This window comes from Bidens hawaiensis, unplaced genomic scaffold, assembly GCF_021521415.1.
Source record: "Bidens hawaiensis isolate Kalapana, Puna unplaced genomic scaffold, B.hawaiensis_p1.1 tig00050328_1, whole genome shotgun sequence".
NCBI classification, from domain to species: Eukaryota; Viridiplantae; Streptophyta; class Magnoliopsida; order Asterales; family Asteraceae; genus Bidens; species Bidens hawaiensis.
In genome coordinates, this window is record NW_027499006.1 from 26,118 (window position 1) to 40,036 (window position 13,919).

A 13,919-nucleotide genomic window follows, 5' to 3' on the forward strand; every position below is an offset into this window, starting at 1 on the left:
TTTAATTTTTTAACCACCCGTGTATTATATGGTATTTATCCTATATTATTTATAGCAATTACACACAAATATTTATATCTTTCGGCAAAATTTCGTAACCGTTAATCCGATTCTTGTTATTCTAATTCTTGTTTAAATCACATATTCTCCCGTAAAGTTAACGCAAAGTATAATTCTGCCCATTATATTAACAACAGTAGAATCTATTTATTTAATTTAAAACAAATGAAATGATAACACCGATACTCCAACTCCAACTCCAACTCCAACTCCAACTCCTCCTATAAATAATACCCCTTAAACTGAACATCTTCATCTTCATCTTCTCTTGACACGCAAGAAAAGAAAAGAAAAGAAAAGAAAGAAAGAATGGCAAACAACAACTACAAGCAGTTCAGATGCCAACCACGCCTCCCCAAATTCGCCATCCCTAAATCCTACGATCTCAAACTCACGCCAGATCTCACCGCCTGCAAATTCTCCGGCACCGTCGACATCCGCCTTGATATCGTCGCCGATACCAAATTCATCGTCCTCAATTCCGCCGACCTTCAAATTGATTCCAAATCCGTCCGCTTTCAATCCGCTTTAAAGGTATTATTATTATTATTAGTCTGTTAGTGGTATGAATAATGATAATAATAATAATAATAATTGATGATTTTTAGGGATTTGAGGCTGTGAACGTTGAGTTCTTGGTGGAAGATGAGGTTTTGGTGTTGGAGTTTGCTGAGAATTTGCCCCATGGTGCTGGCGCTCTGTTTATTAGGTTTGATGGCACCTTGAATGATCAAATGAAAGGATTTTACAGAAGGTAATTGTTTTATCTCTTAGGTTTGATGAGTGTTATATATTTTTGGGTGAATGATTAAGTAATATGGGACATATTTCTTTTTTTTTTGTCTATTTCACTGTTCACTTTGATTGATTCTTTATTTGTCTGTTTCTTTGATGTATTAGTGAATTGCCACTCTTTAATCCTGTACAATAATAAATTGTTTATGGGGATTAAGTTCTAGCTTTTATATTTTTGAGTTGAAGTTAGTTTCTGCATAGGCTACTTGTACCTTATGCATAGACTTACATAAAACTTCTTTGGCTGTACTGTAGCTTTTTTCTTTTAATTGAACAATTTGTTTTAGCCTCTTAACCTTTGGTTATTAAAAGTTAAGTAGTTCAAATATTATCGAGTTTTAAGCTTTTTTTAGTAACAAAGGCCTTGCGCATTGGTTTTTTGAAATAAAAAGCACTGGAGCACATCACACATTTTAAAACCAAGACTGAGTTTAATTTTACACTTTTGTAGTACATATGAACATAATGGGGAGAAGAAGAACATGGCAGTAACTCAATTTGAACCAGCTGATGCCAGAAGGTGCTTTCCTTGCTGGGATGAACCTGCATGTAAGGTATAACTAATATCTTTCTGTATGTGATTCCTACATTTTATATTACTTTCGTTATAAATTGTAATAAATCCTTTACTACTTTGTGCACTTTCTTAGGCTACATTTAAGATCACACTTGAGGTGCCTTCAGATTTAGTAGCTCTTTCAAACATGCCTGTTGTTGACGAGAAAGTTAATGGCAACTTGAAGACTGTTAGCTACCAGGAATCACCAATCATGTCTACTTACTTAGTTGCTGCTGTTGTTGGTTTGTTTGATTATGTTGAAGACCATACTCCTGATGGTACAACACAGTAGTTATATTAAAATTATTAATGTTATGACTTATAATATAATTTGCTAACCCGATTGGTGACCTGCCTGCAGGAATTAAAGTGAGGGTTTATACCCAAGTTGGTAAAGCAAATCAAGGAAAGTTTGCACTAGATGTTGCTGTTAAAACCCTTGGGCTGTACAAAGAGTATGTTCTGTTAACTTTTGTTACTGCACTGTTATTGTTGATGATTATCTAATATTTATTAATTTATGAATTTGCAGCTATTTTGCAACACCTTATACACTACCCAAACTGGACATGATTGCAATTCCTGATTTTGCTGCTGGTGCAATGGAGAATTATGGTTTAGTTACATACCGAGAAACAGCTCTACTTTATGATGAAAAGCACTCTGCAGCTGCAAACAAGCAGAGGGTAATTTTGTAATTTCATGTTCAGGACCTCATTTCTGTTAATATCAACTGAACTGACTGATGTAGTTGATCAACGAACTATTCAGGTGGCAACTGTTGTAGCTCATGAACTTGCACATCAATGGTTTGGAAATCTTGTAACTATGGAGTGGTGGACACATTTGTGGTTGAATGAGGGATTTGCCACTTGGGTAATCTATATTCAAATCTATCATTTTATAATGCACGTTTTAATTCTGTCAATACTTGATTGTAAAATGAAATCAGGTGAGCTATTTAGCTGCTGATGGGTTGTTCCCAGAATGGAAAATATGGACTCAGTTTCTTGATGAAAGTACTGAAGGTCTTCGCCTTGATGGGCTTTCAGAATCACACCCTATTGAGGTATCATTTCTTGCTATACCTTTTCATTAATTTGGTAAATAGTTAACTACAATTGACACCCGCGCGTTGCGGCGGCGAGTGTAAAACCGTTATTTACACATTCACTTCACTTGAAAACATGAAATCACCATCATCACCACCACCGCCTTCACCCAACATCCCCTTTTCCGTGGCGAGTAACTTTCGTGAACCAGTATAAAAACCCTCGCGTTGAGGTAGGGGTGTAAACCGTGCTAAGTATCACCAATGCCACACCACCATCATTGACCACCGACTTTGGAAAGGCTCGTATAAAATAGAAATAAATAAAAGAAACTAAACATAGAAAACGAAACTAAGCTAAAGTAAAACCGAACGAAAAGTAGACATAAAACCGGTGAAACAAGCACGCGAAACACAGAAAACAATAATTAAATTAATCTAGGACCCGCGGGTTAAGGCAGAGCCGTTAAATGGGAAAAATATGTGTAAAAATTTGTTGGACCACACATCCACGTTGCAACGTTTTAACTCGCAAAATTTTGACCAAAATGTAAAACGAATAATTTGTAAAAGATGAAAAGTATATGGAGCAAAGTTGAAGGTGAAAATGTGTTAAGTTTAAATTGTAAAAGATATAAAAGTATGAGGGTTAAAAGGTAAAAAGTTTAAGGAAAAAGAAAAGAAACTAAAATTAAGTACAATGACCTAAACCTAAGTTACAACTATGTATGCAATCTTGAGTTGCTAATTGTATATATATATATATAGGGTAAGAATCCTAAGAGAACCCTTTGGAAATTGAGAACTTTGAGAACCATTTTGAGCCACAAAAAAAACCTCTAAAAAAATATTTAAAAAAATTATAAAACAAAAAAAAAACAAAAAATTTTAAAAAGTAAAAAAACCAAAATTCTTATATTTTATTCCGGTTTCATTAAAAAAAACTTCGTATTGTACACATGTGTATTGTTTCATTTAATCTCTAGTTACGTAATGTACACATATGCACATTATCATTTACCTTAAATTGTACATGTGTATAAAAAAGCATGTATGTACATATATGTACGTATTATACATATGTGTATAATTTAGCTAAACTGAGACGTTTTTTTTTTCTTTTTTTTTTAATGAAACCGGGATGATAAATAAGATTTTTGGTTTTTATACTTTTTCATTTTTGCGTTTTTTATGGTTTATGATTTTTTTTTTTAAATTTTTGGGTTTTTTGTGGTCTAGAATGGTTCTCAAAGTTCTCAATTTCAAAATAGTTCTCACATGATCCTGATCCTATATATATATATATTCCTATATATATATATATATATATATATATATATGTAATATGTAATATGCATACATATGCATGATCTGTTTAACTTATAACCCAGGTGGACATTAATCACGCGAGTGAAATAGATGAAATTTTTGATGCAATAAGTTACCGTAAGGGTGCTTCTGTCATTCGAATGCTGCAGAGCTATCTTGGTGCTGAAGTTTTTCAGGTTTGTTTTCATTAATTTGACTTATTTACTTAATTCTGAAACATACTTTGTTTATTTAACTATTTGGGGTCTTTGTCACTAGCGAGCACTTGCTAAATATATAAAGAAGCATGCTTGTTCAAATGCAAAGACCGAGGACTTGTGGGCCGTCCTTGAGGAAGAATCCAAAGAGCCTGTAAATAAACTCATGCATTCGTGGACAAAACAGAAAGGTTATCCAGTTGTTTCTGTTAGTGTCAAAGATAGCAAATTGGTGTTTGAACAGGTTTCTATTCACTCCTCCTTGGATTTTCTATTTTAGTGTACTTTTAATTCTATTTAGTGTACTTTTGTATAAGTAGATGTGGCTTATATGGGCAGGTTAGGTAAAAGGTTGAAACAGTTTGGTTGATTGGAAACACTTATTTTCCAAATAAAAAACAAACAATTTTTTTAATAGATAGTGAAAAGTATGAATACAATGATATAATATTTAAGTGTCTTTCGACCCATCTTATCTTTTCTATTGTAGCTAAACTATTAAGTTTTGACCATTTAACTCGCAACATAGGGGCGTGCAGGGGTCGGTTTTGGGCTCAAACTGAACCAAAAACCGAAAATTCTGGTTTTGAAAATGGTTTTGTTGGGGTTTGGTTCGGTTTAGTTTTTTTAGTCTTATCTTTGGGCTTGAAACTTTTTGGCAAACAAAAATGAATAATTGATTGTTATACATTTGGGCCTAATACTTGGGTTATAATCTTGGTTTTAAATTGCATGATGTTCTCCGATGCGTTGGTCCGAAAATCTGATGTGCAACGCAAGCACATTACATATTCGATGATCTCTTAAGAAAATGCTAAGATTCCAACACATGTGTGAACATTCTGCACATTCTTATTGTAAATTCACAGTTTTTCTCTTCTAATTTATGTTGCGCGCATCATAGTGCATTATGCGAAGCGCATCGTAGCGCATTTAGTGAATTATAAGCACATCATGTAAAGTTGTAAACGCATCGCGATATTGCATCAAGTGCAGCGATGCCCTCTTTACATCGCATCAGGTGCATCACGCATTATGCGCGCATTTTAAAACCGAGGTTATACTATTTATTAAATTTTTATAGATTACTTAACATTCAAATTAAAAAAAGAAAATCCATAAGTTCTGTTTGGTGTGCTTTTTAAGGTTTTAGTTACATGCAAAATCATAAGCAAACCGACAATTTGGTTTTTACAAAAACACAAACCAAACGATTGATTTTGGTTTGGGTTCGGTTATTTCGATTCGATTTTTTTGGTTACGGGTCAGATTTTTTCCAGTTTCATGCACACCCCTACTCGTAAGAGGCAAAACATAACTGATGAACCATCGTCATTATTTGGTGGATTTATAATATTTGTATGCGGTGGCAGAAACAATTCTTGTCGAGCGGGTCGTCTGGAGAAGGTCAATGGGTCGTACCCATAACACTATGCATTGGGTCATATGAAGCAAAGAAGAGCTTCTTACTGGATAAAAGATCACAAACTATTGACATTGACGAACCATCATCATTATCAAGTTGGATAAAGATTAATATTGACCAAGCTGGGTTTTACAGAGTCAAATATGATGACAACTTGTCAGTTAACCTTAGACACGCAATAGAAAATAAGCGTTTGTCAGCAATGGATCGATATGGGATTCTAGATGATTCATTCGCGTTGTCAATGGCTGGTCAACTGCCCGTGTCTTCTTTGCTTACATTGATGAGTGATTATAGAGAAGAACCAGAATATACAGTTTTATCCAACTTGATAAGCGTATTGATTCCTACCCTTTTGATACACTTTTTGTTTTTCTTTTCGTTTTCCTTTTTTTTTAAAATTTTTTTTGCTTTTGATTTTGGTACCACAGGTTAGCGCTAAGGTTGCAAGAATAGTGGCGGATGCTGATATCACATTAGTTGACAACATTAAGCTGTTTCTCATCAACCTTTTCCAATATTCTGCAGAGTCAGTTTTCCTATTCCTCCAAATTAGTATACACTTTCTGCAGTTAAAACAGTTGGGGCATTCTTATTTCTACCTACGTTCCTATATAAATTTTAAACACTATAATGCCGTGGAATAAAAACTGATAATATATTATATATGAATCGGGTCAGTTTTGAATAAAAAAAAGAAAGTCATAGCGGTGTATTCGGAACTTTGTATAATATTATATTTTAAAAGAAACATAATTTGTTCAAAGTACTTATAACATAGATATAATAGCAGCTTTGAGGAGTTGTACCCTTGTCAGTTAAAAAAATGTATTGTATAATTGGAATATAAAAAATAAGCGCGTACAATGGTGTATTTGGAATTTTGTAAAACACTATATTTAAAAGTTGTAAGAAAAAACAAGATATGCTAAAATAATAGTAGCTTTGAGGAGTGTGTGTATATATAATATTTGATTATAAAATAAAAAAATAAAACATTTATTGCTAGATGATGCTTCAAGACATGTACATATTTTGTGCTCAAAATGCTTGTAAAATTACTGTTCATAAGGGTGGTAATTGTAAGTAATAATCAAATAAGATAAAAAAATAAATTATTATATTTATTTTTTTCAGGAGGATCGGTTTTGATCCTAAACAAGGGGAAAGTCACTTGGATGCCTTGTTAAGAGGTGAGCTTTTTACTACATTAGCTGTGTTGGGGCATGAAGAAACCCTAAAAGAAGCAAGCAAGCGGTTCCAAGCATTTTTAGAAGACAGGAACACCCATCTACTTCCACCCGATATAAGAAGGGTAAATTCGTCTTTCTCCTATCTATCTACCATAAGTTATTATGCATACATCTACTGTAGTATTTACTCTTTTTTTCTTCCAACTTTAGGCTGTGTATGATGCTGTGATGAAGAAGGTGACATCATCAGACAGATCGGGTTTTGATAAACTTTTGAAAGTTTACAGAGAGACTGATCTAAGCCAGGAAAAGACTCGGATATTAGGTAATTATTAATTTATTACATTGTTGTTATATCTAACATTGTTGTAAGTTGTCAGATGATTTATTTATTTACTTGATGATATTTGGTTATATTATAGGTTCTCTTGGATCTTGCTGTGATCCTGACATAATTCTTGAGGTTCTTAACTTTTTGTTGACGCCTGAGGTATGCAAGTAAGGTTACATCCGTCATTTTGTTTATCTGTTTTCATGATAATTTGTTGTTTAGGTTCGAAGTCAAGATGTTGTATTTGGACTGAATGTTAGCCGAGAGGGACGTGAAGTGGCTTGGAACTGGCTCAAGGTAAATTTATCTTGTGGTTTAATAGCAAATTAACCAACACATTCATAAAAATTGTAAGAAACTGACACAGTCTCGCTTTTTTCAGAAAAACTGGGAACACATTTCAAATACTTGGGGCCGAGGGTTTTTATTGACACGCTTTGTCAGTGCAATTGTATCACCGGTGTGTACCATTTTTTATATTCAACTCAAGTATTTTGTTACTTTTATTGCAATTAATTATATATAATAATAACAATACTAATGTAATTATGTTTTCGTAGCTTTCGTCTCACGAGAAGGTGAAAGAAGTGGAAGAGTTCTTTGCAAGCCATGGTAAGCAGCCTTCAATTGCAAGAACGTTAAGGCAGAGCATTGAGCGTGTTCAGATTAACACGAAGTGGGTCGAGAGCATTCAGAATGAGAAAAACCTTAAAGACTGTGTTCAAGAACTTGCTTTCAGGGAATACTAGCTTTTTTTAGGTTCTCTAATTGCTTGCTTTTGGATGGTGCTGTGACGTCATACTTGATGCTTGTTCTTTTCTTCATGCTTTATAAGACAGGAGGCATAAAGCTTGTAACTCGATGCTTTGTTTTTGACACTTGTTTTTGTGCAATACTATGATTGTCACCTGTGAATAAAAATGCCACCTCAAGTTCTAAGAAAAAGAGTCTTTTTTTCAGAGCATAAAGAGCTTAAGAATGCATCTATTAACATGATATTGGGTTAGAAACTTGCACACCTCAAGTTTAGAACTTGATCTGACCCTCTCATATGATTTAATCTCGAACAGTGAGTCTAAGCTTTTTGTAGTATATTTTCGAGACTGGAGAAACTTGCACACCTTATCATATAAGAGCAGACCCCAAAGTCCAAAATTGATGTGGTCGCTTTGATTCGCTTTTCTTAGGCGCATGACCATGTACAATTCAAGGTTTAGGACTTTTGAATAACTGCTAACTTAAATTCAATCAATAGCCAACGGGGTTGTCCATTGGGAAAGACAGACTTTACCTTGGGTTGAAAGATCTAGGGTTCAAGTCCCACAAACGACAAGATTTAAAAAAGTTCGTCATTCAACAAATAAATATTCAAATTTAATAAGGAGAAGCTTACCTGTTATAAGTTGTAACTTTGGTCATTCAGGAATGTAACATTATGCAGCAGATTATATAGAGTTGATAATGGAATCATCCAGGGCCGTCTTTGGAATTTTGAGTGCCCAACCCCCCCCCCCCCCCCTCCCCAAAAAAGAAGGCCCTTACTAGTTCAAGGTATGCAGATTTACCGATCAAAAGCTAGCAGCCCCAATTGAGTGATCCATAATTTTGATATTTGATGTTTCTCTTATGAAAAATTGACTGAACAAGCTTATGTGAACGGGTTTAAAAACTTCAAATGTCAGAAGATCGAATGAAGATGGTCAAAGGAGGAGATTGACCTCGTTACTGGGAAGCGAAAAGTTAGTTTGGTTGTGAAACCAGCCTTAGTTGTTCACCGAGTGAAGGTCGTACGTACCTCTAATTCTCCCAGTTTCATTGCTGAAGTTTACCAAATGGTTTTACGATAATCAAACTGGAGAAGCTGTGATCAATACAAGATATATGCTAATGATCCAATGGTGATTTTCATGTTTGCTACCGCAGTTTTGTATATTATTCCCATCAGAAAGGGAGCAAGGAAAGAGACTGAATAAGAGGCTGTGTTGTTTAATCTTTGACAAGGCTATATTGATGAGAGGTTAAGGAGATGGTAGGCAGCAGCCTCGGGGGAGATTGGTGACACTAGGAGGGTCGCCCATACTCATAGCGACTGATAGAACCCGGAATTTGAAACAAGAAATTAAGGGATAGTTGACCCGATTCGAGATGGGTTAGTCTCTGGTTAGCCAATTCGAGATGGCAATTCTCCAAATACAAGGTTAACAAACCCTAATATTTTTATATCATAAACATGGATATCTATAAACTAAAACAAGAACATATAAATAAACCTAATTGGGATAATAATTGCAACATTTATTTCCCTAGACTTTTCCTCTTCATATTCTCGCTTAATTAACTGCCTTGACCACCCATGTTGGAACCGGGTATGTATCAATACATCCGGCCCGAGAATAAGACTTGTCCTCAAGTCGGATGTAGTTATCTCGATCTGTTCCATTTGTCTGATGTTCCTCAAATGGCTCCATGGTGAGATGATGAAAAGCTGCTGAATTTTGACTCTTTTTCTTAAGTCCCTGCTCAATTCTCTGAAACACTGTCATCGTTCTTGGGACTTCATCCGGCCACCTGTGATATAGGTGGTAGATCCAATCATCATCAAGATCGGATTGGCGTAAGATAAAACAGTCGCCGCAGCCGAGAGTGCTTTGATCTGAAAGGACCTTGAGAGGCCTTTGCATTATAAGCCTTCGATTTTGATCATCATCTGCAAATTGGATTTGATCCCGGTTATCCTGGCACAGACATTCATGCTTGTTCCCTTTCTCTTGAGTTTCTCTCTCTTTGGTAAATTCTTCTTCATTTATTTCAAGAGAAAAATCTTCACGAATTGTTTCTTCGACTCCTGGTATGGAATTATCGCAGGTTTTCTTCTCTTTAACCAGAAGTGCTAGTGGACTGTGAAGGCCACCCTCCGCCACCGTGCCCTTTTCATCATCATTATCTGCTTCTTTACGATTACAATCATCTCCCATCACCTCATCAACCGTCAGACTGATCTCATCAACCTCCATATCATTGGATCTGATACGGTCCTCCTTGCGAAGGCAATCATGTTTACCAGTTGTCGGCACTTATGACGTTATGGAAATGGCTTCATATTTGTGGCACGTGGAGGGTGTTCCATACATCCGAGCCTTGATTGCTTCAACATCGTCCTTCATGGTTCCAAAAATAGCATCTAATCTTGCTGCGATTTCTGCTAATTGAACAACAATCAGATCATCTTTGAACCTCCCATTTTGATTTGACTATTCCGGGTATGAGCCATCTTTGCTTCGTTTCCCGGCAATGGAACCAAATGATAGAACCCGGAATTTGAAACAAGAAATTAAGGCGATTCGAGATGGGTTAGTCTCCGGTTAGCCAATTCGAGATGGCAATTCTCCAAATACAAGATTAACAAACCCTAATATTTTTATATCATAAACATGGATATCTATAAACTAAAACAAGAACATATAAATAGACCTAATTGGGATAATAATTGCAACATTTATTTCCCTAGACTTTTCCTCTTCTTATTCCCACTTAATTAACTGCCTTGACCCACCTATGTTGGAACCGGGTATGTATCAGCGACACTTCTTACTGTTGCCTAAGTTTGTGTTTTCGGTGGTCTGGTAGCGACACTTGGTAGTGTCGCCTAGCTGAACTCAACGACACTTCCCCAGCTCTATAAATAATCCAAGTTTTTGCTCATTTTTGTTAGATGTTGGATATAGTATTTGGTTCATTTCAAACAAATGTTTATTTGTTGAATCAAGTTAGTTCTTGTTTATTTTCATCTTTGTGCTCTATTTTGGATCTTGTCTATCGCATCTGTTGGTAAAACAATACACGATATCTAGAAATAAACGGACCCACAAACAAGATACCGAAACTATATATAGGCAGAGAAAGTGTTGTTATATTCAGTTGGGCAATAGTAGAAGTGTCGCTATGAAAGATTAATTAAAGTATACGATAGTGTTATATATATATATATATATATATATATATATATATATGTTTATGTTAAATCCCTTTTTATTTTAATTACAAAAACTGGAACTCGCTCGCTTTTAGTATGTACATCATGTAAAGGTGTATATGTAGTCGGAGGACGTTTGGGCATAGCGGGCTAACTATCCAAGACTGGCATCCCATTATGTTTAATGTTCCCTGATAGTTTATAAAGATGGACAAAGTTTTGTAAAGATGTATATTCTACTGCATATATATATATAAAATCATGATCATGAGAGAACCTTTTTGAAATTGAGAACTATGAGGACCATTTTGGATCACAAAAAACTCAAAAATAAAAAAAAATCATAAAATAAAAAAAAACACAAAAATCAAAAAAGTAAAAATACCAAAATTCTTATTTTATCATCCCGGTTTCATAAAAAAAACTCGGTTTAGCTAAATTATATACACATATGTATAATATATACATATATGTACATTTACATGTTTTTTTGTACACGTGTGTATAATTTAAGATAAATGATACTATACATATGTGTATATTACGTAACTAAAGATTATATAAAATTATACATATGTGTATAATACGACGTTTTTCTTTTGTTTTTTTAAATTTTTTTAATGAAACCGGAATGAAATATAAGAATTTTTTTTTTTTTACTTTTTAAAAATTTTTATTATTTTTTGTTTTATGATTTTTTTAAATATTTTTTTAAAGGTGTTTTTAGTGGTCCAAAATGGTTCTCAAAGTTCTCAATTTGCAAAGGGTTTTCTTAGGATCCTTACCCTATATATATATATAGGATTGATTTCTTTTGAGAACCAATTTGAGTTTTAAGAACTCGAAAGAACTCAACGTAACAATTTTTTTTTTGAATTTTTTTTACACATGTGTAATACGTAAGTGTAAGTGATGTACAAAAAATTACGGTATTTTTTTACACACCGAATCGACTTTTTACACATGTGTAACTAACGTTTAAACTTGTGTAATTATCAAAAATACTTATTCTCTCTCATACTTCATTTTTTAATTAAATTTAATCTCAGCCACATATTTCAAATCAATTAATTAAATGTGTGGTTCAAAATTGAGTTCTTAAAGTTCTTAAAACTCACAATGGTTATTAAAATAACCCTCCCCTATATATATATATATATATATATATATATATATATATATATATATATATACACTCAACCACCGTGACTCTCCGAGTTCGGGGCGTTACTTATAAGAAGCCCAATTTGCCGAGAGTTTATTTTGTGAAGATATGAAAGTGTGTCCACCCTTGATAACTAATTACACCAAAAGTTCTGTTGAAAGCACTCCTACTCCTACTCCCGCTCCCGTGTGTTCCAAGTGTAACAACCCAATCCAAAAAGGGTTGTAGTGCCTCTATTACTCCTGAACATGGTTTTATTAACGCGTAACTGTTAGAAAATTTAAATAAATATAAGTAATTTCTTACAAAACTTTTTGACAATTTTCACTGCCTCTAGGTAGCAGGCCTAGATAACCTCTAGTACAACAATAAAAGTACATACTTAGATGATGACAATGGATATAAAACATATTGCAAAGTTTTCTTCAATTACATACCTGATGATACACGATAAATTACCCCTATCTATCTTATTTCATCTAAGAATTGCTTGTAAAATAAAAAATGCTCTTGGATTAGCATCATAGCTTGTTTAGGCTTGTCATTTGGGACTAAATGTCCTGCGCCCTGTAAATTGCCAATTGCAGGAAAACATGCTTAAGTTCATCATATACGTATAGTGTCTTAAGTATTGCTAGAGAATGCCATTTCAGCCTCAACAACACGTATTTTATTCTATGGTTTCGAAATGAAAATAATAGACAGATTCAATAGCGAAAAATGGTGGTAGCTCTTTCTAACCTTAACGATAGCATATGTCAATGAATAATCATTTTGTGCATATTTCGTTTCATATCTGCACAAGGGAAATTGAATATAAATATATATATATATATATATATATATATAGGTGCAGGTTCAAAAGAGAACCACAAAAAACGTGGGGAATTGGGAACATGTCTTTTACATGTAAAAAATCATTTTTACATATAACAAACACATTTTTACATAATCTTTTTTTGAGTTTTTACATATAAACACATGTAGAAGTCGTTTTCATTAATTTTTTTTTTTAAATCACTTAATAGAAAGGTAAAAAAATAATATTTTTACAATATTAAAATTTTTACAATAAGATAGATAAGCAAACACTCCCAAGAAGTTTATGCTAAAACTAATTTTTTACTTGTGAAATCGAGTTTTATATTATTTTTTTACGTGTAAAATGCATGATTCCCTAGTTCCCATTGAACCCTCCATAGTATATATATACACACATACATATAATAGAGTCATGTAGATCTCACCCTCCGACTTGACCATCAATGTAGAATGGTTTCCATGGCACTTGAGTTTTGATGTTAAGAGAATTTATCCATTCCTCAACGCTAACGTATGGAAATGTGAAATCATGATCTCCACTTACGATCAAAGCTCTACAACTTTACTAGAAAGTTTTTCTTATGATAGGAAAAACTACTAAAGATATCATAGGAATAAAATAAGGTGTCATTCTTTCCTTGAGAGTAATGTAAGGTCTTGTTGATCCTCACCCATTCTTCAATTGTTCCCTAAGAAAAATATCAGGGAATGAGACATACTATTAATATACAGTTCAGGTTATTCACAGGAAAAAAAAAACATTGGTGCGTGCGTACTTGACGAACGTTGAGAGCTTGTTGTACAACTTCGGTGTTCGCCCATTTATTGATAGCTTTGCCAACATCATTCTAAAATGAATATTGCAGATTCAACAAAGTTGCAAACAGAAAGATTTATAGATATGGGTTTCGTATTTCCAATTACAATATCCCTAGATGGCTAGATAACTTTCTGAATACCGTGTATCATATCATTATCAGATCGAGTTACTACTTCTTATCCCCTTGGATCCCACTAG

General features: G+C 33.9%; 1 protein-coding gene and 1 long non-coding RNA gene across 2 annotated transcripts; one reads left to right on the forward strand and one right to left on the reverse strand.

Annotated features, from left to right (window-relative positions):
* The first annotated feature begins 361 nt into the window (after positions 1 to 361).
* Positions 362 to 7,876, forward strand: LOC143598456 (aminopeptidase M1-like). The gene is made up of 18 exons (XM_077076663.1): positions 362 to 594; positions 669 to 814; positions 1,307 to 1,409; positions 1,506 to 1,692; positions 1,776 to 1,869; positions 1,947 to 2,100; positions 2,186 to 2,290; positions 2,367 to 2,483; positions 3,857 to 3,970; positions 4,053 to 4,235; positions 5,365 to 5,754; positions 5,849 to 5,946; positions 6,555 to 6,732; positions 6,821 to 6,935; positions 7,033 to 7,100; positions 7,164 to 7,238; positions 7,324 to 7,401; positions 7,502 to 7,876. The coding sequence occupies exons 1-18, from the start codon at positions 370 to 372 to the stop codon at positions 7,688 to 7,690; spliced, it is 2,619 nt and encodes an 872-aa protein (XP_076932778.1). The 5' UTR covers positions 362 to 369; the 3' UTR covers positions 7,691 to 7,876.
* Positions 7,877 to 12,385: 4,509 nt separating this feature from the next.
* LOC143598454 (uncharacterized) lies at positions 12,386 to 13,749 on the reverse strand. Its single transcript, XR_013147114.1, has 4 exons — positions 13,678 to 13,749; positions 13,327 to 13,590; positions 12,821 to 12,875; positions 12,386 to 12,646 (listed from the first exon to the last, which is right to left on the reverse strand). It is a non-coding gene; the product is annotated as an uncharacterized LOC143598454 (long non-coding RNA).
* Between the last annotated feature and the right edge of the window lie 170 nt (positions 13,750 to 13,919).